The 24,155-nt window shown below is 36.7% G+C and overlaps 2 protein-coding genes across 3 annotated transcripts; both read right to left on the bottom strand.

The window, feature by feature from the left end:
- Window positions 1-1,544: 1,544 nt before the first annotated feature.
- Window positions 1,545-9,262, bottom strand: LOC127946780 (inhibitory synaptic factor 1-like). The gene is made up of 2 exons (XM_052543540.1): window positions 7,815-9,262; window positions 1,545-2,885 (listed from the first exon to the last, which is right to left on the bottom strand). The coding sequence occupies exons 1-2, from the start codon at window positions 7,959-7,961 to the stop codon at window positions 2,307-2,309; spliced, it is 726 nt and encodes a 241-aa protein (XP_052399500.1). The 5' UTR covers window positions 7,962-9,262; the 3' UTR covers window positions 1,545-2,306.
- A 3,712-nt stretch (window positions 9,263-12,974) lies between these two features.
- scamp5a (secretory carrier membrane protein 5a) lies at window positions 12,975-20,361 on the bottom strand. Of its 2 annotated transcripts, none has more exons than XM_052543541.1 (7): window positions 20,096-20,361; window positions 18,642-18,696; window positions 18,344-18,463; window positions 17,513-17,669; window positions 17,307-17,408; window positions 16,801-16,918; window positions 12,975-15,721 (listed from the first exon to the last, which is right to left on the bottom strand). In XM_052543541.1, the coding sequence occupies exons 2-7, from the start codon at window positions 18,646-18,648 to the stop codon at window positions 15,533-15,535; spliced, it is 693 nt and encodes a 230-aa protein (XP_052399501.1). In that variant the 5' UTR covers window positions 18,649-18,696; window positions 20,096-20,361; the 3' UTR covers window positions 12,975-15,532. The 2 variants fall into 2 exon arrangements, with proteins under 2 accessions (XP_052399501.1, XP_052399502.1); XM_052543542.1 differs by lacking the exon at window positions 20,096-20,361 and adding an exon at window positions 19,895-20,000.
- Window positions 20,362-24,155: the final 3,794 nt, after the last annotated feature.

Here is a 24,155-nt window from a genome sequence, read left to right as displayed (position 1 = left end):
CATATTCTGATTAAAAAAAAATGAATCTAAAAATTCTAAAAATAAAATAATTCGGGTTTTTTACAGACACACACACATACAGTATATATATATATATATATATATATATATATATATATATATATATATATATATATATATATATATATATAATACAAAATCTAATTTAATAAAAATCTTAACAAAAACTATCATTTCTAATACTAAAAAAAGACTATAGATACTTAAATAACAGTGTAAAGAAATGTAGTCAGGTTGATTAAATAAGATTAGTAAAATGAATAAACAAAAAAACATTATTATTCAATATATATATATATATATATATTAATTCCAGTTCATTGTTACCACATGAATACATTTTTTTTTAATGACATTGGTAAATGACAATTGTCCTGTAAGGCTCTTATCTTTAACCTTGTGATGAAGATAATTGGTCTCCTCTTGTATAGAGGATTAAAAGGTATTCCATAAAAAGATCTGCACAGTGTCCCTTGAAGGCAGTTTCAATGATTGGCTTTTTATTATAGATGATTGCATAACTGCCATCTCCAGTTGAAATGGGCCTGAGGTAAAGCTTTATGATTTAGACTCCATTTAAACTGCCTCACTCACACTGACGGATGAACTCAGATCACGGCCTTGTGAGGTCTTTTGAAGCAATGAGCCCGCAATGTCAAAGTTCAGATACGGCACGGCTAATGTGTTTGACATTATGGATAGTGAATCTTGCCTCTTAATTAATTTCCTCTGTCTGATCCCCTGTACTGACTCGACACAATGATTACAGTCATTGCTGAGCATTTTATCCTTATAAAATATGTCTTAAAGGGACAGTACACCCAAAAATGAAAATTCTGTCGTCATTTATTTAGCTGTCTCTTATCAAAATGTTATTTCTTTCTTCAGAAGAACACATAAGGGGTTATTTATAGCTGATAAAAAATAATACAATTTATAAATTTTGTGAAGAAAATGTGAGTGGTGGTTGCCTAGATGTTGTTATTTGGTCGTTCAATGTTCTGAGAGGGCTTCAGCATGTTCCTATGCAGTTCTGGCTGGACCTCCAAGAATTTTTTTATTTATTTATTTTTTATAAAATAAGTATACAAATGTTTTACTAGTTATACCATTCACAATGCAAGAATCATAAGTCTGAGTGACTTAGAAGAGTAATAGCACACTACTAGAGGCATGATGTTTGTAGTACAGACCTTGCAGTATGAGCTGCACAGCAAAATCTAACACAGTTTGAGGATTCTTCAAATCATTAACCCTAATTACGGCAGTAATGATCCTATATGAGCCTTATATGCAAATATGAGCTTTAAAAATCACAACTTATAAATGGGTCTTCTTTAAACACTTTGTGAAGCTTTTCTGTCATTATGTTAACTTCTATTTTAGTGACAATGGCTATGCTGCAGTATTATCATACGTATAGTTTCTATGGTAAATCTTTGCATACTACATCATTGGAAAAACAGTTTAATTAATGACCTGGTGAGAGAAAGACGGTTCAGAATGAAGTGTCTGCCAGAAACTTGCATTCATCATTTTATTCAGAAATAACAGCTTAATATAAAGCACATTCTTTGGGGAAGTGTACCACTCGCTTAATTTAACTCTGTCTATTTTCTGCGCAGTGTGGGTGTGACTGAAACCAATTCTCACTCTTTAGGGGGCTTTGGACTGGGGTTAATGTTCTGCCGAGATGCATGATTGTTTCGATATTGGCATAATCCCTCATAATGAATCCAAATGATGTTTAAATTGTTCTTTGCAAACTCCATGAGAACAGAGGTTTTTCCATGGCAGTAATTCATTATCATTAAGCATCGACCTAAACATTTCATAAATACAGATGACACACTTCACAAACATTTCAAACTTATTTAAATAATTAGTTCACCCCGAAATGAAAATTCTGTTCATTTATTCACACTCATGTCTTTTTGCTGACATTTTTATCATTCAGTGGAACACAAAGAGAGATTTCAATCACACTTTTTCATGATTTAAGCCTTAAAAAGACAAAAGCAACATGAAAATATTGTTGAAATATCATAAAAGTGCAGTAGCTCTGATTTATGAACGAATCATTCAGACTGGTTTTGTGAACCTCAGAAGATTTCAAATGTAGTAATTGAGTCACATGGACTATTTTTATGTTGTTGTTGTTGTTTTTGTCATATTTCAGCTTCACTTGCCTTCCGCCGAAAAAAGGAAAGTCATATGGTTTCAGAGAAGCATGAGGGTGAGAAATTAATGACAGATGTTTCAATTAGGGGCGCTTGCAGAACGTTTCAGTTCTTGTAGTCACTTGAAGCTCTTTGTTTGGCTGGAATGTATGGGAGGTGTGTTTGTGTGCTTTTATCGGAAACAGTTTGCGTACTGCAGCTACGGAGAGCTATTTTCTTCGAGTCCGGGCTGGAGTAAGTTTTACGATTACATCTGGGCGTCAGAAACCTCGGAGGTGAAGATGAAAACACAGAATCGGTGGACGACAGCCTTGATGATCTCATTCCCCCTCGATCTTCTTTGTAATCATCATCGTCACAGCACAACGCGTGATATAGCGTCTTGTCATAGTAATGGAGCCGTCCTCCAGATCCAAAGAGCCAGGAGGCTTTAGGGCTATTTGCGGCCTTTAATGGTCCATTGAGGGCAGGCAAGTCTCCACAGCTCCTGTGGTAGAGCTCTTGTTTCTTGGCTGTGGTTGGGTTACACACCGTGTCTAGCAGAGGGATGTGTAGTAAGTGGTTGTCGGATAATGTCTCATTGTGCAAGAGGTCACCACAGTCCTCGTTGCAACACACTAGTGTCAGGTCATCGTCTGAGTCGAGGTCGATATCTGATGTTAACTTGTCAATCTGTGCAACAACCTGAATGGAAGAAAAAGAGAAGATTTAGTACATGTCTGGAAAAATCGGAATCTTAGTTCAGCCACAAATGAAAATTCTATCATCATTTACTGACTGTACAAAAACGTAGGAATAAACCCATTTGGATTCATTCAAATTAGCCACTAGTTCACCAAAGTATTATAGAAATATATATATAATAGAATAGAATTGCCATGTGCTGTAGAAATCCAGTATTTTATAAGTAGGAACGTACAGTATGCCATATCTATTGACCATAACATTATAGAGATTTTGGGGTGCACTCTTTTAACAATTGCCAGTAAACCACCAGCAGAAAGCCAGAACACTACACTCTTTGTACATATATCCTTTCTATCGTTATGTTTTCCATCTCACCCCATTTCACCCAGTGGCATTGGAATATTTAGTATCTGTTTGTGCTGAAGGGAATTTGTCCTGCTGTGCTAGTAGCTGCATCTTATATAAGACCTCAACCATACGCTTATCAATATTCCTTTGCTTGCTTTGCCCAACTCTTTTCCGAGCAGGGTCTCAAGGCTAGTGCTCACAATTCAAAACAAAACAATGCACAGGTGTAAAGGCATAAAGATTTTAATCAAGATTATAACATGCATAAATGGTTATCACAGGATATTTTTCAAAATAAAATCATATGACTGAAAAGACATTATGTTGACTCTTGTCAATGTTAAGCAGCTTAGTACATGATTTATGACACAGTTATGTTTGATTTCTCAGGATTGTGATGATAGAGCACTGCTTGAATTGAAATATCAGAGGTGGTAATGACAGCTTGTTCTGTAATTCGCTGCTTTTGAGTTCAATGAGCTCAGTGCTTTGCTGTTGCCAAACTTTCTCATCGCATTCATTCGCAGGATGTGGAGTTCATGATATAGCAGACCAGCTATTCAGCAGCAAGCCGCGGGCTTTTGCCTGTTGGGATTCATTAATGAGCAGTCAAACATAAACAGGAAGAACCCAAATGACAACCATTCAACAACTCGAATATCTATTCACACCACACCTGCTTCTCGAAGTGCAAGCAATATGCAAACAATGCCATGACTTTTTGCCATGCATACAAGCAAGGGCTATACGAACATTATGTATTGGTATTTGCAAATATGTACTGTATCGAACTCTGCCAAGTACAATAAGCCATTATCAGATAAACACATTTTGGGGACTTCACTGAAAGTGGAGTTGTGCCCTGTGCGCTACTGTCAGACAGTTCATGTTTAATGCATTCCTGCCAACTGCACACGAACTGATTGGAGATCAGAGTGCTGCTCGATTGGGACCAGCTGAAACAGTTGCTTCCTTGAACGGTGGTTTGACTTATGGAGCCTTGCACACCTTGCAAAGCAGAAATGGTCATCTATAGAAATCCTCATGTGGTGTGAATGTTGTAGAAGGCACTGCTTATAACAAGTGGCTAGTGCTCTTGCTGTATGCTTTGCACTTGTACACATGCAAATGACACACATTCCAGTAGCTCGGTAACTGCGTATGCAACACCAGTGTTGGGGAGTAACCAGTTACATGTAATGGCATTAAGTAATTTTAATTACAATAAATATAACTGTTATCTGTGTACAAAAAAATAGGATATCTTGAATAATATTAATTTGATGTTTTGATGTGCACGATGCCTCCTGCAATTTAAAGGCCATTTAGTAAGGCAATGCTATTGTAATGCTTTTTTGAATTTGCAGTGGACCACATCTGCCAATTACATCAATCCACATCGCCGCATCCTAAAAGTTAGAGCCCATACCGTTTTTTATCTGATTTGTCTCACATTAATCTTCCTGCAGAACCCCTGGTCTTAGAGTCAGATCATTGCCAAAAGATGAGTGTGAGTCAGAACAAAGTGATTGACTAATTTTGAGAGAAAGCCTGATTTGAAAGCAGTAGGAAACAAACCCATCACCACCACTGGGCTTCTTGTGCAATTGATTTTTACCTGGAGTCTGGCTGGAAACTCCAAAACATCTGACAGAAACCATTAGTTTCTAAACTCATACATTTTTCATCATGCATCACTGCCTTCCCTATATTTTTGCTCTGAAAGTAATCTCCATATACACTATCATAAATATTTTCTTATCGTGTATATTTATGCATTTGACAACCTTTTTAATCCAAATCCATTTCCATAGCATTCAAGGTACAGTATATGTTTTATAAGCTAATGTTGCCTTAGTTTTGTTAGCAGCAAGTTCTACAGTTTGAGCTACAGAAAAGCTGTTTACCAAAAGAGCTCTTGTAGAAATGTCTTTCTACATTTATAGTAGCCATGCATTCTGATGAAATAAAGTCCTTTTAACTTAGTTCTACTCACTATATTCTTGACTCATAAAGATACAGTGACGTAAGTGTTTTTTTAAATGCTAATTACTCATTTTGATTATTACAGAGTTGATTACTGATTGTCTTGTCACGTCATTTAAAATAAAGCAACCTCTTAAGTTGTTTAAATGGATTTTAAAGTAGTGTGTGAGCTACCTTAGAACTCAAGCACTTTTGAAAAAGCAACACTACAAAACTTACTAAAAAAAACTTTTTTAAAAAAAGTGTAGCTTGGCAACTTTCTAGAAACTTTTGAATTGTTGATATATTCCATGTATACAATAGAATATAAAGAAGGCCCATATCGGATCTGAGAATGTGCTGTTTTTGTCAAGAATTATGTATTATCTACAGAATTGGTTAAAACATGATTAAATGTGTGAAACCGAGCTGAAAGTACTACACATTTTTATTGCTAGCTGAAAGCATGATCAAATTATTGAATTACACAAATGCAAATAAAAAAACATATGACATCATAACTCTGTGTGTTGATTAAGCAAGTTTCTGTAAGGGAGCAGTGTACTGGTTACACTTGACAGTAAAGAATTCAGAATCTTGACAAATGTTTGGCTGTTATCCGTGGAATAAGAGACAGCTGAAAGACAGATGAGCGTGTGGCAAAACTAATAACCATAACAAGATGTCAGTAGTAACAAGAAGGCTCTGCTGCAAGGTGTGAGTGACAGATGGAGGTGTTAACTCAGGCAAGAGCGGCAGAGCTACCGGTGACGCCTGAACTTGGCCAAGGAGACGAATGAGACAAATCCAGTGGAGCTGTGACTGAGATGACGAGACAGATTCCAGTCTTGGACACTTACAGACTCATAGACCGTAATGAGGCAGATAGCTATCCACCCGAGGAAAGAGATTAATTAAGGAGATGTCATCTCAAATAATGCTGAAAGCAGTCCCCCAGCACAGAGGGAGATAACTGCGAAAGAGATGAGATGCTGACAGGTGAGAAGATGAGAAAATCAGATGCGCTCCCATGCAAACTTGCCTATTGTCTGATTCGTCTGGTGATAATTAGGCATCACAGATGACGTCTTGCTTGTATGGGGTGTCGTCCTGCAAGTCTTTCTCCTTGTTAATCTATCTGTTGGTTGCTGTTTGGTTGATAATCTGTCCAGTCAACAGCCCCTAGGTGGACGTATCACAGGGGCATGAAAGTGTGAAACATGCCCACTGTGGTTGTGTCTATTGGTTTTTGTACAGTCAGGAAATAGCCAGAAAACAAACTCTATGAAAGTACAGTATGCATTATTGTGTGGCCTAAACATTAACGTGAATGCTTGCCAGTACATTGCAATATCACAGTCCCATCATTGCTGGGTTAATCATATGGTAACAAATTCCAGTACACAAGGCAGTGATAGAGTTAACAACCGGGTGTTTAGGTAACTTCGGGTGTCATTTTTACAATGGTACAGCAACTTTAAGAATGATAATGGAGACTTGCGTTGCGCTATGAATTGCTTTTTTTAAACAAATTTCATAATGCAATGTGCTGTATGAAATTATAGCTAGAAACATATCCATACTTGGATATATTTCAGGTCTTACCCGGCAGAATGTAGGGATCAGTGCCTTGTTTAGGTGCACAATGGTGGTAGCTTTCTTTTATAGTGCCCCTTGAGCCCCTTTCACACTGCCATTCCGGCAAATACAGGGGTAAAGTGTTCCTGTAATTGTTCCCTGGTCGCTAGATTTGGCACTTTCACACTGCCAGTGATAACCCGGTATATGTGCGTGCTTTCACACACAACCCGTGAAGATCCCGTAACGACACGTGACATCAGCACGTGACGTGTAATGTATGAGTCGACAACGCTTGGCACGTTATACTTTCACTGAAGCAAGCGAACGAATCTGCTTTATTACAGTTTGCACATATTTTTTCAGATCTTCCTTCAAAACAGCCAATAAAAGAGTCGCGCAATGGTACTATGTCCCCGACCCGGGTTCAATGCTGGAATCAATCCCGGACGTGGTTGCTTTCACACAGAAGGCGACCCGGCAATGTTCCGGCAATATGCCGGGTCAGACGTGCAGTGTGAAAGGGGCTTTGTGGGGTTAAAAAAAAAAGAGTTTGTCCTTTCAGAGCCGAAAACCTTCTGGGGATTGCTCAGACATGTTATGCAGTTACACTTTGAGTGACCCAAGTTCAAGTCCAACCTATGGATCTTTTTTATTTATTTACTTTTTGGATCCCGTCCCCAGCTCTCTCCCAGTTTGCTTCCGTGAATACTTTCAGTGAATAATTTCCTTTCTAAATAAAGGCAAAAAGATAATCCAGCTCCTAGACGACCACCAACCTGCAGCGATAACCAATCCTAATACAACACCAGAACCAGCAAATCAAGGTCTAAAGAATTACAAGAAACTTCCAGGCAAGTGTGTTTGGGGTAGGTTGGAGCCAAACTCTGCAAGACATCGGCCCTCCAGGAGCAGGATTGGACATCCTTGGGTTATAGCCTACAATCTTTCACAAACTAAATCTCCCTGTCAGTCCATGCCTTTTAACAAATCACTAATTTAACCTTCAAAGTGGGCTTGTAATGTGTGCCTTACCTCCCGGAGCTCTTTTGCCACGTTCTTGAGCTCAGCAAGAACTTCCTCCAGCTGTTCCATGACCATCTTAATGTGCCTGCGGATCTCTGCTCTCCGGTCAGGGCTCTGGCTCGGTTCAAGTGGTCCTAGCACAGTGCCGTGAAACATCCTTCACATAGGGACGACAGCAGCAGCGGCAGCCAGGAGGGGACTGGACACTGGTCTTCATGTCTGAAGCCCACCACAGTGTTGTTTGACCCTATCTGAATGAAAGGCCCATTCTCTGCTCCAAACATCTTAGCATAGTTTTTTATTTTTATTTTTGCTGATGTTAGGAAACTTTAAAATCAGTCAAGGAATATCTAGTATTTCTCAGTAAATTCAAAAGGAAAACTTTCAAAAAGAAAGAGCACCAAGAAAATTGGAATAGTTTCAGCACTGAAACAAATAGTTCCCGGCAAAGCTTTGATCTTTTCCGTATGATGTTGAAATGAAATCAAATGGAATCATTTTTGGCATGAAAGAAGCTTTGTTCTTAAGACAGCTAGCAAATAAATAAATAAATAAAACACCCTTTTGAGCTTCTATTTTGAGAGGTGTGTGACATCCCGAAAGTCAGTCTGCTTCCTTATGTGGGACGTCTGTCAATCGTTTTACCGATTCTCCACATCCACATATGCATCCTCTGTTGCAACTCCACTTTCTCAAAAACGTATACCATAAAGTGTGTTTTCTGTTGACGACAAAGCCTTCAGTGCAGGAGCCATCAGTATTTGATGTAAACAATATGTGTATCCAAAAAGTGCACTAAGAATGGTAAGAACAAGTCACATTGCCAATCGAGCTGGCAGAAAAAGATCACATCCGATTTGAATGGCACCTGGGAGGACGAGCCAAAGATTGTTTCTCTCAGAGGCAATCCTGACAGATACTGCTATGAAGAACCATCTCCCTGAGACAAAGAGAGTACCGAACATCCAGTTCAGCTAACCCACACCAAAATTTCAGTATCTTGTCTTCTCTTGGCTTTTGAGGCTTTGTCCAGAATGTATGTCGTTGGGATTTATTGCTGCTCCATATGTCTATAAAAAGCTTCCACAGAGTTGCCAGGCTTTCCCACTGTGCCCTCGTACCGTGCAGCGTATCTCCTACCCCATCTGAGCACGCTCAGATAACACTAGAGACGGATGCATGCTTAACACCTCTCTTGCAATGTTGTCCTCTATCAGTCACTGATGCACAAGCACTTAGGAAACCTCCCCCTTCTCTCTCTCTCTCCCTCATTCACTCTCCCTAAAACACTCACATTCGTTCTCTATGATCTCCCTTCCATAACTCTTCCCACCTTTTTCATTCTTGCTACCGTACACACACTACTCTTTAGTCCCACTCACCCTTGTCCTGTCCCTTGTCCTACTTCCGAAAGACACATCAATTCATGTACACTTTCAAGCTTGCTCTCTGCTCAAATCTTTTCAGTCACTTGCAACCTCAGTTGGGGAAGCAAATTAATTCAATTCAGTGTTGCAGTGCAGGCTCGTGAATCCTGAATGTGCCGGCTCTGCAGCAATAGAAGCAGACCAGATTATCCCATTTAGATCGGTAATGAATCAAAAACAGATGCAAGTACATAAGGAAACCGCTCACCCTAACCATAATTATGTGCAAGAGATGCTTCAGTCTCCTGTATTCAGTTTCATTTTAGTCTCCTCAAATCACGAATCGACCAGGGGGCTGTGTCAGCAAGTTTGAAATTCTAATTTACCTTTCTATAATGATTCTTCAAAACATCCTGCGAGGCTTGTCCCAAACAAAGGCTCTCATTATTTTGTAGGTAGGAACTCAAGAACAAGAACTACTGTATAATAATGAGAAATATTGGGGGGAAAACTAAATGGTTTAACACAAAACAAGCAGTTGTTTTGAAAAGTGTATTCAGGCATACAGTGCCAAATGGTCATCTAGAATATCAGATAAAATTTGAGATGACGGTAGGGAGGAAAAGTAACGCAACCTTTTGTGCTGTGAACATTAATCATACCTCAGATAGTGAGACTTGCTGGGGAGAGGGGTGCTATTACTTTTTGGAGTGTTTGGGCAATTTTAGCCTTGCAGATGGTAAGACAGCCAAGGAAAAGAGTCATTTCTAGAGACAAAGTTATAAGAAAAAAAAGTGACGTGACATACAGCCAAGAATGGTGACCCATACTTAGAATTCGTATTGAACCGTTCGGTACGAGGCTTTCGGTTCGGTGCGCATTATGTACCGAACGGTTCGTTGGACTAATTAATTATATTTGAAAAAAAAAACAAAAAAAGTTAAATATAATGATATGCGTTCAACAAGGTAGTCCAATAACCCAAACGACGTAACAGGCAACGCCCCTGACACCCCAAAGAAGAAAAAAACACCAACTTATATGTTTATGTTAGGCTACTCAGCAGGCGCTCGCTCACTCAGTACGCGCTGAAGGCCAATGCGTTTAACAGTCCAGAAATAGAAGATCCTCCAATAACCAACAGGTCTGATGTTTGGGTGCACTTTGGATTCCCAGTAAGCTATAATGGTGATGGCAAGAGAGTGGTGGACAAAAAAAACAACGGTATGTCGCATCTGCAACATGACAATAGGGTACACCAGTGGGAATACAAAAAAAAAAATAAAAACACCAGCGGGAATACTAGAAACATGTCAACTCATTTACGCCGACATCACCTTGAAAAGTTGAGATGTTTTTAATTTTTGCTGTATCTAAAATGTAACGAACCGTACCGAACCGAACCGTGACATCAGTGTATCGTATCGAACCGAACCGTGAATTTTGTGAACCGTTACACCCCTAATTTTTAGGCTAATAAGCACCCACCTAAACACCCTTGCCAAGCATGAAATGCTCGAAACACTCTAGCAACCACAGAGACAACTCAATGAAACGCTCAGAACACCCTAGCAATCGGTAAGTAACACAATTAAAAATATAGAACAAAGAAATGCTCAAGACACCCTAGCAATCGCAAAAAGTAACGTAATGAAACATTCTGAATAACATAGCAATCACAAAACAATGCAATGAAACATTCAGAACACCCTAGCAATCACAAAGAAATGAAATAAAACATTCAGAACACCCTAGCAATCACAAAGAAATGAAATAAAACATTCAGAACACACTAGCAATCACAAAGCAACGCAATTAAATGCTCAGAACATCCTAGTAATCGCAAAGCAATGGAACAAAATGTTCAGAATACTCTAGCAATTGCAAAGCAACGAGATTAAACATTCAGAACACCCTAGCAACCACAAAGCAATTAAATGAAATCTTCAGAACACCCCAGCAAATGCTAGGTAACGCAATAAAACTTTTAGAACACCAGAGCAACCACAAAGCAACACAATTAAATGTTTAGAACCCCTGAGCAACCACAAAGCAACGCAATAGCAATAGCAATTGCAAAGCAATGCAATCAAAAGATCAAAACCTGCAAAATAAATGAATAAAAAATAGCCACACCTTTGCAACTACCCTAGCATTGCAGTGCACAGAATTTTCATGTTCATGCACTACTCACATTTGCTTTAGAAAATGTTCTTAGTTGTTTTGCAGTTGCTGTTTAAATGCTTGACACTTTGAATCACAGGATGTTCACAGGCATAAAAAATTATTAAAGTGCTACATTTTAATAAAAGTTGGAACTGAGCTTTTGAGATTTGCTGAAAGCTAATGTAATCCTAATTGCTTGTGTGCCAATTTATGTACACATTTAGGGCTAAGAACTAGCTGTTGGAGGAAACGTATTTCAATACCCCAAAATGGTGCTGTAAATGGTTTTGTTTCCATTCACTACTGAAAAAAAGAATACCAGCTCAGAAGATTTTTGTAATATTTTGTCTCTTAGTTAAATGTACTTCTTTCTGAAAAGACTGATACAAAAATAGTTCCCGATTTATCTTTTCACTGAATTCACCTTCAGTGTGTTCAGTGAATTGCTATAACAAGGCCTTTCATTCAGTAAGATACGCTGCTTCAGTAAAATCGTTTACAAATGATAATATGTCGTATTTATGTTTAATTCAATGAGTAGCACTGTAGCATCTCATATTTAAATATGGTTTGATTTTGCATTTTTATTAAAGTTTGTATACACTGATTCTTACATCAGTTTAGTCAATGAGTCAAGATGCAGTTGTCAAAAATGACAGGTGACATTACAGTCTTTGAGATACTAACCATCACATCCAAAGCCCTTCATAAACTTTTTCCTTCATATGTATCTGAATTACTTCAACCTTTTTGTAAATTTAGTAAGTCGTGCAGTATACATACACAATAAGTAATGCTGAGTATTCATACTATTAACTGTAAATAGGCCAGTGTTGTAGTATGGTAGTATACTTTCCTCATTAAGTAGAGAGCAGATGCAATCCACCCTGGCTTTTAGTGCCATCTACTGGTGTATGTGCAATATAAAACAGAAATATTCATAACAAGGTGCAGTGTTATTTTAGAAGCATTAAGATACCATGTTTTTTATGAATATTTTAAATTAGTTTTAATTTAATATTAGCCCATTTTAATATTTTGTTTTCATTTTAATGCTAATTAAGCTAATTTTTATTAGATTTTTCTAAATATGTATAAAAAAATAAGTTTCATTTTATTTATTTTAGTACATAAAGTTGAAGAAATTGAATTGGCAATTAGCTAAAATAAAATAAGTTTTCTTTTTACCTATGTATTATTTCAGCTAACTCCAAAAAATGTAAGTACATTATATGATTTTGATTTTAGTTTTAGCAGACTATTAAAGTTTCATGACCCTGAATGGATTTGGACACAGAATTCAAACCAGGTCTCGGGGAGAGACAAAATAATATAAAAGTTATACAAAATGAACCAAAAAATAATTAATCTCAAACTTCAAAACCAACCACTTTTAGAAATCATAACTATTGGGCTTCATGTTTGCATCATTGATTGATTCTGAAGAATAGCTTTTCTCAAGAAACATGTTTGGTTTAACATTGCATTAAATACAAATTAAGTACCCTACATATAGTAGCTAAGGGGAAAATGTGGCTAAATTGACATTAGTGCAAAGTAATTTAAATGTTTGATGCTCGTAAGTCAAGAAAAAGATCAAAGAATAAAAAGAGAAGTAAATAAAAATGGAAACCTGTAAAATGTACTGGACAGTAGTTCTTGTCTTCAAGTAAACAATACATTCCACTTTAAACTTGACAAAATAATGAACATCTACACACATACAGAGTGCCTTTGTACACATGGCACAAGGTTTGGTTCAATTCACAAATTTACCAAGCACCACACACAACTCACTATACAAAGACAACTATCTTTTACTCTACTGGCATCGTTCCACTCATTTAAGTTTACAGTATGAACAAGGTTTCATCTACTTCTGGGAGATCAGGGCACAGGAAAACATGTTGGATCTTGGAAAGGACAGTGACCTTAGCTTTTGCTGGTGCGGCTGAAATATAACATTCACACATGTTGATGTGATCAAATCATGCATGACAGATACCGATATTGCTTCTGTCAATGTTTTCTTATTAGGCTACAGCCAGAAAACAAACAGGTACATTTTATACATCCAGTCCACTAGAGGACACTATGGGTATCAGTTAGGAATGAAACCTCAGCCAAAGCTTTGCACAGGAAGTCCTGTCTTACCAAGCCTCACAATAGTGCACTAAACATCACATTGTGGAACAAGATACGTTCAAAACATCCAAATACACACATTATCGAAATTTCAACAAAAAGACCTTTACAGAAACAAAAAAGCACATAGGAAAAACTCCCCAAACATCATTAATGGTATCACACATGGGCGTATTGATGCTTCACAGTTCCTGAAAGTATTTTACAAGCCTTGATAGAGACATTGAGATGACATATTACATATACTGTACACTATTATTTTAAACTATTTCATACTTTATTTTCATATAACTATGACCCACTTTCACAGTCAAGCATCTATTCATCACTTACCAACTCCTCAGACTGTCAATTCAACAAATCTAAATAAATTCTCTACTTTATATTACAAATCCACAATTTTCAATAGATATCTGTAATTCAGGAATTTCACACAGAAATTGCTTGTCGATGCATAATTGAGAAAATATTTTTCAGAAAATGTCAAGAAAATTTTGTTAGACGTGGACATAACTTTGTTTGGGGAGATGTGAAGGACTACGGTACATCACTATGATAGTAATTAATAACTAATATGATACCATATTTAGTACTTTAGACAATATTACTTCATAATACGCTTTACTTGTAAAGTTTAAACAAGTGGGGAATAAACCACCCAGAAGTCATATTTTACAGAAATTACTGAAATTCAATCTGAGATTATACGCAAACCAACAGATACGATTTCTGCCTCCATCGCAGATTCAGATAATAATGGACTGTGATATATATAACAAGTCTGTAGCTAAGAGCAGATTAAATACTAAGTCTATTCGAGAGCATTTAAGTCAACTAATGTACAAACGTACAACATGTACATGTACAATATTTCGTCCAATCAATTTCGTTAGCCGAACCTCAGCGACAGTACATCAGCAGTAAAATGAGACGATTAAATCCTGAGGTAAAGAAAACAATGTTAATAAAAACAACTACATTCACTAAGACATCAACAACCTTTAACACAAACGAAAATACGTAACAACTAAAACAACGTAAGAAAATGGCTTTCCTCGCACCTTCACAGAAAATGAAAACTAACTTTCTTTGTACTTGCACTCGATGTTAAGTGCTCAAAAGAAACAAAGTAATGTTTATAAACTTCCCAGGTTAAAACAATTTCTAAGAACGTTTTGCTAACATTCCCGTTAAGTTGTGAAAACGTTATTTCTGAATGTTCTCTAAATGTTCAAAATTGTTTTTTTTTTATGTTTTGAAAATATTTCTTAGTGATACAAAACTGAACATTTTGCTTACATTATGGGAATGTGTTCCCTGAAAAGTACTAAAAAAAAAAAAACATTAAACGAATGTCCAACTGAAACGTTTTATAAGAAAAACGTTCCATGAATGGTGTATGAATAACATTGTGCTAACATTTGAGAACATTGTTAAAGACCAGATAACTTTGAATGGACATTGAACATTACTAGAAGAACGTTTGTTCAGAACTTTGAGAGAACATTGCCAGAGTTCTCAGAACGTTCCGTTAACTGGGTTCATACTTTTTCAACTGCAAAACAGCCAGTCAATTTACTTCCAAAAGCTGATAATTTCTTCTCTTTGTGCATAAAACATACACTTATTTGTAAGACGTGAGAGTAAAGATGTGTTTGCTAAATAGTGGAAATGTGTTCTTGAATACTAACACCTAAACAAAAATATAGAAGTGGTTTGCAACTACCACAGAGAAGAATCTGAGAATCTAGTAACTCTGGAAACATAGTGAGCTTTGGAATGTTTCCTTACTGGTGCTCCAGTTCAGCCATGTTTGAAATACTGTTTGAAGTAACTGTTCATAAAACCTGCCGACATACCCAAACTATCACACACTTGTAAAACAGTTTAAGCAAAAGCTTATCTATTGTTGTACTGGTGGAAACTTATTTGAATTGTCTAATCTTTACTTTCTCCCTTCCCCCGTTTCAACCACTGACTTTATCCCTCTGGAACCCCCCTCCAAATACCCTGTTTCTGTCCCCTCCCCCCATTGTGGATGAATAGGATCTACATTGGCTCATCATAGTTGTAGGTTGGGGCAGCTGAGTACTGTTGACCCTGCACGGCCCCCTGCGCAGCCCCCATAGCTGCCTGCTGTGCTGCCTGCTGGACGTGAGGGTTCTTCCAAGCGCCGCTGGTCCATTCTTCCTGAGCCTTGCTCATGCTGCCCCCGCTGCCGCGGTACATGTTGTGAACCTGAGACAGAAGACAGTTTTATTGCTCAGCAGATCACTTGTTCTAACCAGGCGACAAGTAATTTATACAGTTATATCCAGAATGTATTTGATGTTTAATATACAGACTTTCACCATTGAAAAAGTCTGTACAAAATATCTATTTTGCTCAGGAACCCTAAGAAAAATAGCCCAAAAATTAGATAATTGTCAGCATTAAGAGTATAGAGTATAAAGTAATTTTCATAGAGCCAATAACCCCCCAAAAAAATTGCAAATATTTAATAATAATAATAATAATAATAATAATAATAACAGCAACAACAATTGTCAATAATAATCTATAGACACTTATTAAAGACTACTGTTTTACTAGTGTTTTCAAAGATTAAAAAAAGTATCTGATACAGTATGTAAGCCAATTATTAACTGTTAAAGGCAGATATTATTCTATAATATTTAGTCTAAAATAATAATAAAAACACTTACTAAAATCAAATGTTTTAAAGTGAATTTGGGCATCACAACATTATAATGTATAGTATAAAAATGGTTATTAATTTCCAATACTTGTATTAATTAATGTTATTAGATTATTAGTGTTTTTAAACATTAAAAATAGTGGCTAAAATGTGTCAATATTTTTTTTCATAGAACCAATAACCGGTAAATGGAGAATATTAAATAAATAATAATACAAAAAATAATAAAACAACATGACTTTATAATATTTTGTATAAAATAACAAAAAACAAAGTTAAATGTTGTAAAGCAATATTACTTATGACAACATTATAATGTACAGTATAAAAATGTATAATAATTTTAATAATTGTTAACGATTACGTTACTAAATTGTGTATAATTACATAATGTAGCCGATATGCCAGTCATTATTTTTATACAACCAATAATGAATAAATTGCAGAACTTTTTTTTTTTTTTATCTGAGCACAAGACCCTCTTCAGAAACTCTGCTGGAAAAACAATATTGTTGATATTAAGGCATAACCATACATTAGTAATTTCTTGACTTTCAGGAAACATCATGAGACCTGTGTATATTCAAAACAATAATGATGGCGGAACAGGAACAGGTACCTTGGTGAGCGCAGTGAACGAGAGAACAGCCACGGCGGTGAACATTATGGTTGGAATCAGCATAACAACAGCAGAGCCAATGTTAGTGCTGAAAAAAGTGATGGTGGCCAGCCAGCCACTGCAATTCAAGCACATAAAGAAGACACATTCTCCTCATTAACATGGTAGTTAGAAACTAAACTACCAGAGAAGACTGCATAAATTCAGAATATGACATAACATCCTAATATAATCTAAACAGACTATAATATATGTGTGCTAAAAATACTATGTGACGCAAGTGAGTACATGACTCATTTGAGTTTCTATAGGGTTACTCAACTAGAACTGACCCAGATTTGCTGTATCTATCTACACTACTGCTGGGTTGGAAATAACCCAGTTTGGGTTGTTTTGCAAACTCATGCTGAGTTAAATATGGACACACCCAACCGTGGGTTATTTTGACCTAGCATATCTATCTATCTATCTATCTATCTATCTATCTATCTATGAGCAGTTCTTACCACACTCCCCATCCTGGGATTCCAACAGTCTGGATGATACTGATCACCACTTGCGCCATGAAGACAAAAAAGAACGCCATGAAGTTGAAAGAACTGTCTGTCCTGTGAAAGAAAAGGTGAACTGCATTAGGGCTGTGCACAGTGATAACAACAAAGACTATTTTAAAATATCTCCTAAGCAACAGCTCCACATTAATTGAACTCACTTGAAGGCCTTGTAGATGGGCCTAAACCAGCACACGTATGAGCATGGGGTGAACAGTATCAGCCATAGAATGGACATCCCAAAATTGGTTGCCCCGCCCCCTCCACACATCCATGCTAGACAGCCAATCAGGTTCGCTGCTAGGGTGGCACTATTCACTGTGAGGGGGGGAAATAGAAAGAATTTCATTAAAAAACATAATTTAATTTCATTATAATGACTGTCTAAATACCATATATGTGTCAATATTGTATTTGTTTCATAATTTGGTGTTGTAGGTGGATACATTACAAGGAAAACTGAAATTATTACATCTACTGGAACAGGGCAGATACCAAATAAATGAGCACAAATGTATGACATACAATGACTTAAATGGAATTGCTAAGTAGTAATCTGACTCAAATCTAGAATTCAGTTTAGATACTAACACAAATATTAATTCATCTCAACAAACACTTACTTTCTCAACTCCCGTTTCAAAATAGTTCCTGTTAGTGTGCTAATAAATGGAAGGAATTTTGTGAATATACTACACTGCTCTTCTCATTAAAGCATAGTAAGCTGGACATTAACACAAGAGTAATATGACACCCCCACGTATTTACATATGGACTGACATCAACAAGTTTTTGTGCGTCTGTGTCTCTCAATGTCTACACTGAAAACATAGGAGACACTGTGATGGCAAATAAACCCACCAGATTGTAATCTACTCAGTGCAGACACCAAAATGAACATAAAATGGCAATGAGAATATCACACACACACACACACACACATATATATATATACATATATATAAAATGCTGAATTTGTTTTATCAACGTACATATCCACAGGTAATACAGTCGTTTGCACATTGTACGATGGTGGTCTGGGATCTCGTTGAAGTCTTGGTAAAAGCATGGTTTCAGTGGAATGAACCGTGGAAGAGGAGGGAAATTGTTTTCTGTGGGGGAAAAAACACAAATTAAAGTCCTGGTTCACTCATAAAACATACCATATAGTGTACTTTGGCCATGTACCGTGATAGGACCATGCAATTCTTTGAAATACCGTACAGTAATACCATGCTAGTCGAATATGTTAACAATTCAGCTTGGTTTAAGAAAGTTATACGCTCTCACCTGCCATGGAGATTCTTTTTCAGATCACCAACGTCAAACTTTAATATTTTAAAACCTGTAAAAACACAACAAATTCACACACTTCAATGAAACACTGTAAGGAGTGCTCATAATATATTCCAATGTGAAAGTGAAACTTGTCTTTGGTTAGTAAAACAGCTTGGTAATAATTAAATAACTTGAGTAAACACAATTTAGCACACAAGCTAGATCCAGCATCCGGAATAAAGGAAATTAATTCTTATTCAGTATTACAAACTTGAAACTTATACACCTTAAACAGCCTGCAACACTTGATTAATGCAAATGATTAATATTCTGAAAATACAATTATTTTTATTATTTGGCTTGAGAAATCTTTTTCAAGTATTAATTTGTGTTCTTAGAAAAAAGGGTAAGATGAATTTATAAATCCAAAGCTAGCAACTAAAACTATTTATAAAAAAACCCACAGGAAATCCCCAAGCTGGCATGAATATTTTTTACATTCACATAATACATTAAATCACTGTGAACATTCCATTCATTCCAGATTAATATTACAAGTTCTGGTTAGTAAAATGTTTATAAAACACCGTTTTATGACAATCAGATTTATGCACAAAAAAAATTCAATATTGCTCAATTTTGAGTAATATTGAAATATTTTCAAACATGAGAAATCGTGATTTTCACACTGTAACTGTGGATTGTTATTATCATAACCTCTCATTTGCTCCTCGAAATGAATAAGGAATACAGGTTTATGAGGCCTGGTAACTGAATCATCCATCGTTTGACCAGATACATCTGTCAGGAAGACACGATTAGAGTTAACAGAATGAAGAACGTTTCGAACAACTCGAACATTTAACGAGTCGTTTGGTAGCGGTTATTATAAACCGTATGTAGCGAATATTCACAAATATTTATTCGTAGCAACTACACTTTTAACCAATTAGGCCTATTTATAAGGTAGCGTTTATTTGCAGCGATTAATAACGATCATTAATTCGTAGCGATTATTATCAAACATTTATTTGTCGTGATTATTATCAACCGATTGCTCGGTTGAACCGGTTTTTCTCGCTCGGATCTAGCCAAACCCGGTTGCAACGTGAAGGGCATGTCGCCAGAGTGGTATATGTGAAATAATAATCTAGTTGCCATAACGTTATATCCCATTCATCCAAATGGGAGGTATCGTTATAAAAAGCAAGACTATAATGAGAAAACAATAGCGATATAATATTTAGCAAAACCTTTTGACTCACTTCAGAGCGGATCGAGGTCGAGCGCCCTTCAGGAGAGAAGATGGTGCTGAACGGGGAGGCGTTTAATTCAACAGTGCAAGCTAAGATCGCACGGATTTCTGATGCTCTCTGCATGTAAGACACACTACATCTGATCTGACTGCATACATGTGAAAAACACTGGTGAGAGAGTGAAAAGCATGGGTGAAAACCGTCCCTTACCTTGTTCTCGCGCGTTCACCCAAGAGAATGTTACCGATGCACGTGCCCGGTCGCAAGTAATAAACCACTTTCAGTTCAGTGATCGATGCACTTGCGATGGTAATGTTTTCCAAAATCCGTTATGATGTTTCCCAAATCCGTATGAGACGATATTGGGAAGATGGGAGTGAAAACAGTCACGTCACGGCACTCCTATACACGCACGCGCGGCGACGAGCATCTGTGCCGCGAGAGATGAGTGTGAGTATTGTTGTGAGTGTGTGTGATGCTGCATACATGAGATCGTGAGGCCGCTAGACTCGCGATACTTCATGCCTTCACTCTCACTAACCTCACCGGGAGAGACCGGGAGGCCGCTCTCCACGGTACTGAAGCATATATCTAAATAATAATAATAATAATAATAAATAAATAAATAATTTTTGAGGTAATACCTGAAAACCTAAAAAAATTGTACAGTTTAATTCTTACACTTATCACATATAGTTCATAAAATATAAAGGAGTATCAAACACATTCGTCAGGAGGAAATAATGGGAGTGATGATAAAACACTGTAAGATATTATAGTCTGCCTCGACCCAGCTCCACTCCACAATATTTGATTATGCTCATTTCCTAAAATGGCTTAATTATTATAGAGAAGAAGAAAGTCAACAGTTATGTTTTTTGTAGACCATTTGGGATGATCACATCCTGAGCAAATGGTGACCAATTGTAGAATGGGATTGGTGTGGGACACTGAGAACCACATCAGACAAAGGGGTGTCAGAACTCAATTAACATAGAGACTACAGTTGTTACAGGAGCTTCATTTACATGAAGGGTAGTAAACTGAAAATGTATAAAGGGTTTGAACTTAGGATGTTCTGGGTTCATTCTGACTCCGTTGAACCCAAGGTACTACATGTACTTTGTTACTGCTATGCTACAATAAACATCTTCATCGAGATCTTCAACATCCACTTCACTTTTTCTTACATAAAACACATTAAGATACATATCCTAAATAAGACAGTTCTTATTACATTTACAGGCCATTTTTACACAAAGGAAACATACACAGGAAAATTCTTGCTTAGCTATAGAGAAGCTTACAACTTACTGTAATTTGTGCATATATATATATTGAATTATTTATATATTAATACACATACATTATATATTTTGAAAATGTTTATACATTTATAAATGTATATTATTCAATTTTATATTATATATAAATACGTATATTTTATATATGGAGGAGTCACGTGACCTTGACCGGCGATGTGGCTGTACATTTTTAGGCTCGTCCTCAAATCCCCATAAAGTTAACATATTGGAGAATTCCGTGCTAAGAATCCTACTCATCTGGTTACTAATGTCGTCTATCAAATCTGCAACAAAAAGGGAATGTACAAAATCCCCGATTAAGAAGAGACTGAAAGAAATCCTAGGCCTATCAACCGAGGAACTCGACAACGCCATTCTTAGAGCTGTTAAACAGGCCTCGATAGAGCAACAACAGCACTTCGATAAGGCAGTGCAGGCAGCGGTCAAAGCAGCTGTAGGGTGATATCATACCATGCAGCTTTCTGGTGCAGTCTTGATAAGAATTATTGCCTCACCCACCGTAGCAACCATAAACCAATCAAATCACCTGTTACTTGTCAAGCACACTTATGACAACAGTTTGAAATCCTTTTTAGCCATTGGTTGTAAATTCCAGAGGGGCTGGGACCCCCAAACATTAAATGGCCAATTTTACCTGATATCACCCTAGATAATTTGGTGAAACCACAACTAACAGATCTGAAATGTCAAGCAGGCGAACGAATCTGTCAGCGGTCTCGACCATGACATTGAAGAACTGGGTAAGAATCTTCTCAAAAGGCGAACTGTCAATTTGATTCCCTCCTGGACGCTACGAGAATTCGGTCTGGTTACTTGTGTAAATCTATTTGAGTTGCTATATATGTGGGCAGTATTCAAACATCTGGTGTTCAGTCCAAGATTTTTATCTATGATACAAATTCTATACGAAACTCTCCTGGTCTCTGTTATCACAGGCACAGGTCTGTCCTCATCCTTTCCATTGCAGAGGAGAACACGACAAGGCTGCCCTCTCACCATTATTATTTGCTGAAGCCATAAAAGAGCACAAATCTATATATCCCAACATTCTATATCACTTTATACAGACGACATTCTTTGGTTCCTCTCCAACGTCAAGATCTCACACGTTAGCCCTGTTCAGTGAATTTAAGAATTTAGCAGGTTATAAAATAAATTGGCATCAATCCACACTACTCCCTCTAAATTCACCTGCCACTAATGTTCAATATCCTCCCTCCATTCCTGTTAGCAATGTTATCTCCTATGTAGGAATTAAAATATACGCAAAGTTATTAGAAATCACTCGCATAAAATATTATATGCAAATCTATCAATAGGTGACCTAAGATTTACAGCGATGGAATACTCTCCAAATTTCTGCACAAGGAATAATTTCTTTCATTAAGATGAACGTTCTTCCACGTCTTAATTAGTTTTTTCATGATTTCAATTTCTCCTCCTAAGTTTCTTGAGCAAATTCGATCTTTGATTTCCAAATTTACATGGAACAACAAACAAACTAGAGTTAAGTCTTCTACTTGGCAGCATCCTAAATTGATGGGAGGGTTGTCTCTCCCTAATTTAACATTTTATTACTGGGCATTACAACGATATATATTCTGCATTTTTTCTGAAGCCTATCCCTCAGCAAAACACTGACCTAATTTTTTTCATACATAATTGATCTCTACAATTCTTCTGGCAATAATATTAAGTGCTCTGTAACTTTACAGCGAAATGAGAACAACAGCACTCAGCCACTTTTGGTAACACAAGGCTTGACCTAAAATGCTTCTCCCATCATCTCAAGTATCACTTTCTCAGTGGTGGACGAAGTACACAAATCAAGTACTTGAGTAAAAGTACAGATACATATGGTAAAATATTACTCCAGTAAAAGTAAAAGTACTCCTTTTTCAATTTTACTCAAGTGAAAGTACAAAAGTACTAAATTTTTTATGTACTTAAGTAAAAAAGTACTGCAAGATAGATGTTTGCAATTTTATATAGGCTACTTAATTTAATTTTATATTAGCACATTTTTTTATAATCCTACTGCTCAAAATACCTGGGATTTTTTCAAAATAACCACTATATGGAGTCAAGATATATTTTTGTTGTTGATATGGACTACGCTGATGAGAGTAATGTTCACTGTGAAGCTTACACTGTGATTTACCTGAGAGAAAACAGAGCTGACCATCTGATCTTTACCAGTAAGAACAAAGTATTTTAAAGTTAGTTGTTTTACAGAACATCAAAGTTACAGTACAGACCAAAAGTTTGGACACACCTTCTCATTCAAAGAGTTTTCTTTATTTTCATGACTATGTAAATTGTAGAGTCACACTGAAGGCATCAAGGGCTATTTGACCAAGAAGGAGAGTGATGGGGTGCTGCTCCAGATGACCTGACCTCCACAGTCACCGGACCTGAACCCAATGGAGATGGTTTAGGGGTGAGCTGGACCGCAGACAGAAGGCAAAAGGGCCAACAAGTGCTAAGCATCTCTCGGGGAACTCCTTCAAGACTGTTGGAAGACCATTTCAGCTGACTACCTCTTGAAGCTCATCAAGAGAATGACAAGAGTGTGCAAAGCAGTAATCAAAGCAAAAGGTGGCTACTTTGAAGAACCTACAATATGACATATTTTCAGTTGTTTCACACTTTTTTGTTATGTATATAATTCCACATGTGTTAATTCATAGTTTTGATGCCTTCAGTGTGACTCTACCATTTTCATAGTCATGAAAAAAAAGAAAACTCTTTGAATGAGAAGGTGTGTCCAAACTTTTGGTCTGTACTGTAAATATGACATGATAATAAGGCCTGAAGTTAGAAAGAAAATTTTAAGGAAAAAAATAATAAAATAATTTTCATAATGATTTTTTCCTACTCAAATCTTGTCTGTGGTTTAAAAACACCTATGGCCAAATGGGGTGCATCTCTTCCCACTGATAATT

Source organism: Carassius gibelio, chromosome A25 (genome assembly GCF_023724105.1).
Source record: "Carassius gibelio isolate Cgi1373 ecotype wild population from Czech Republic chromosome A25, carGib1.2-hapl.c, whole genome shotgun sequence".
Lineage (NCBI taxonomy): Eukaryota > Metazoa > Chordata > Actinopteri > Cypriniformes > Cyprinidae > Carassius > Carassius gibelio.
The sequence above is the reverse complement of the archived record's forward strand: the minus strand, read 5'-3'. Positions and strand labels throughout refer to the sequence as shown.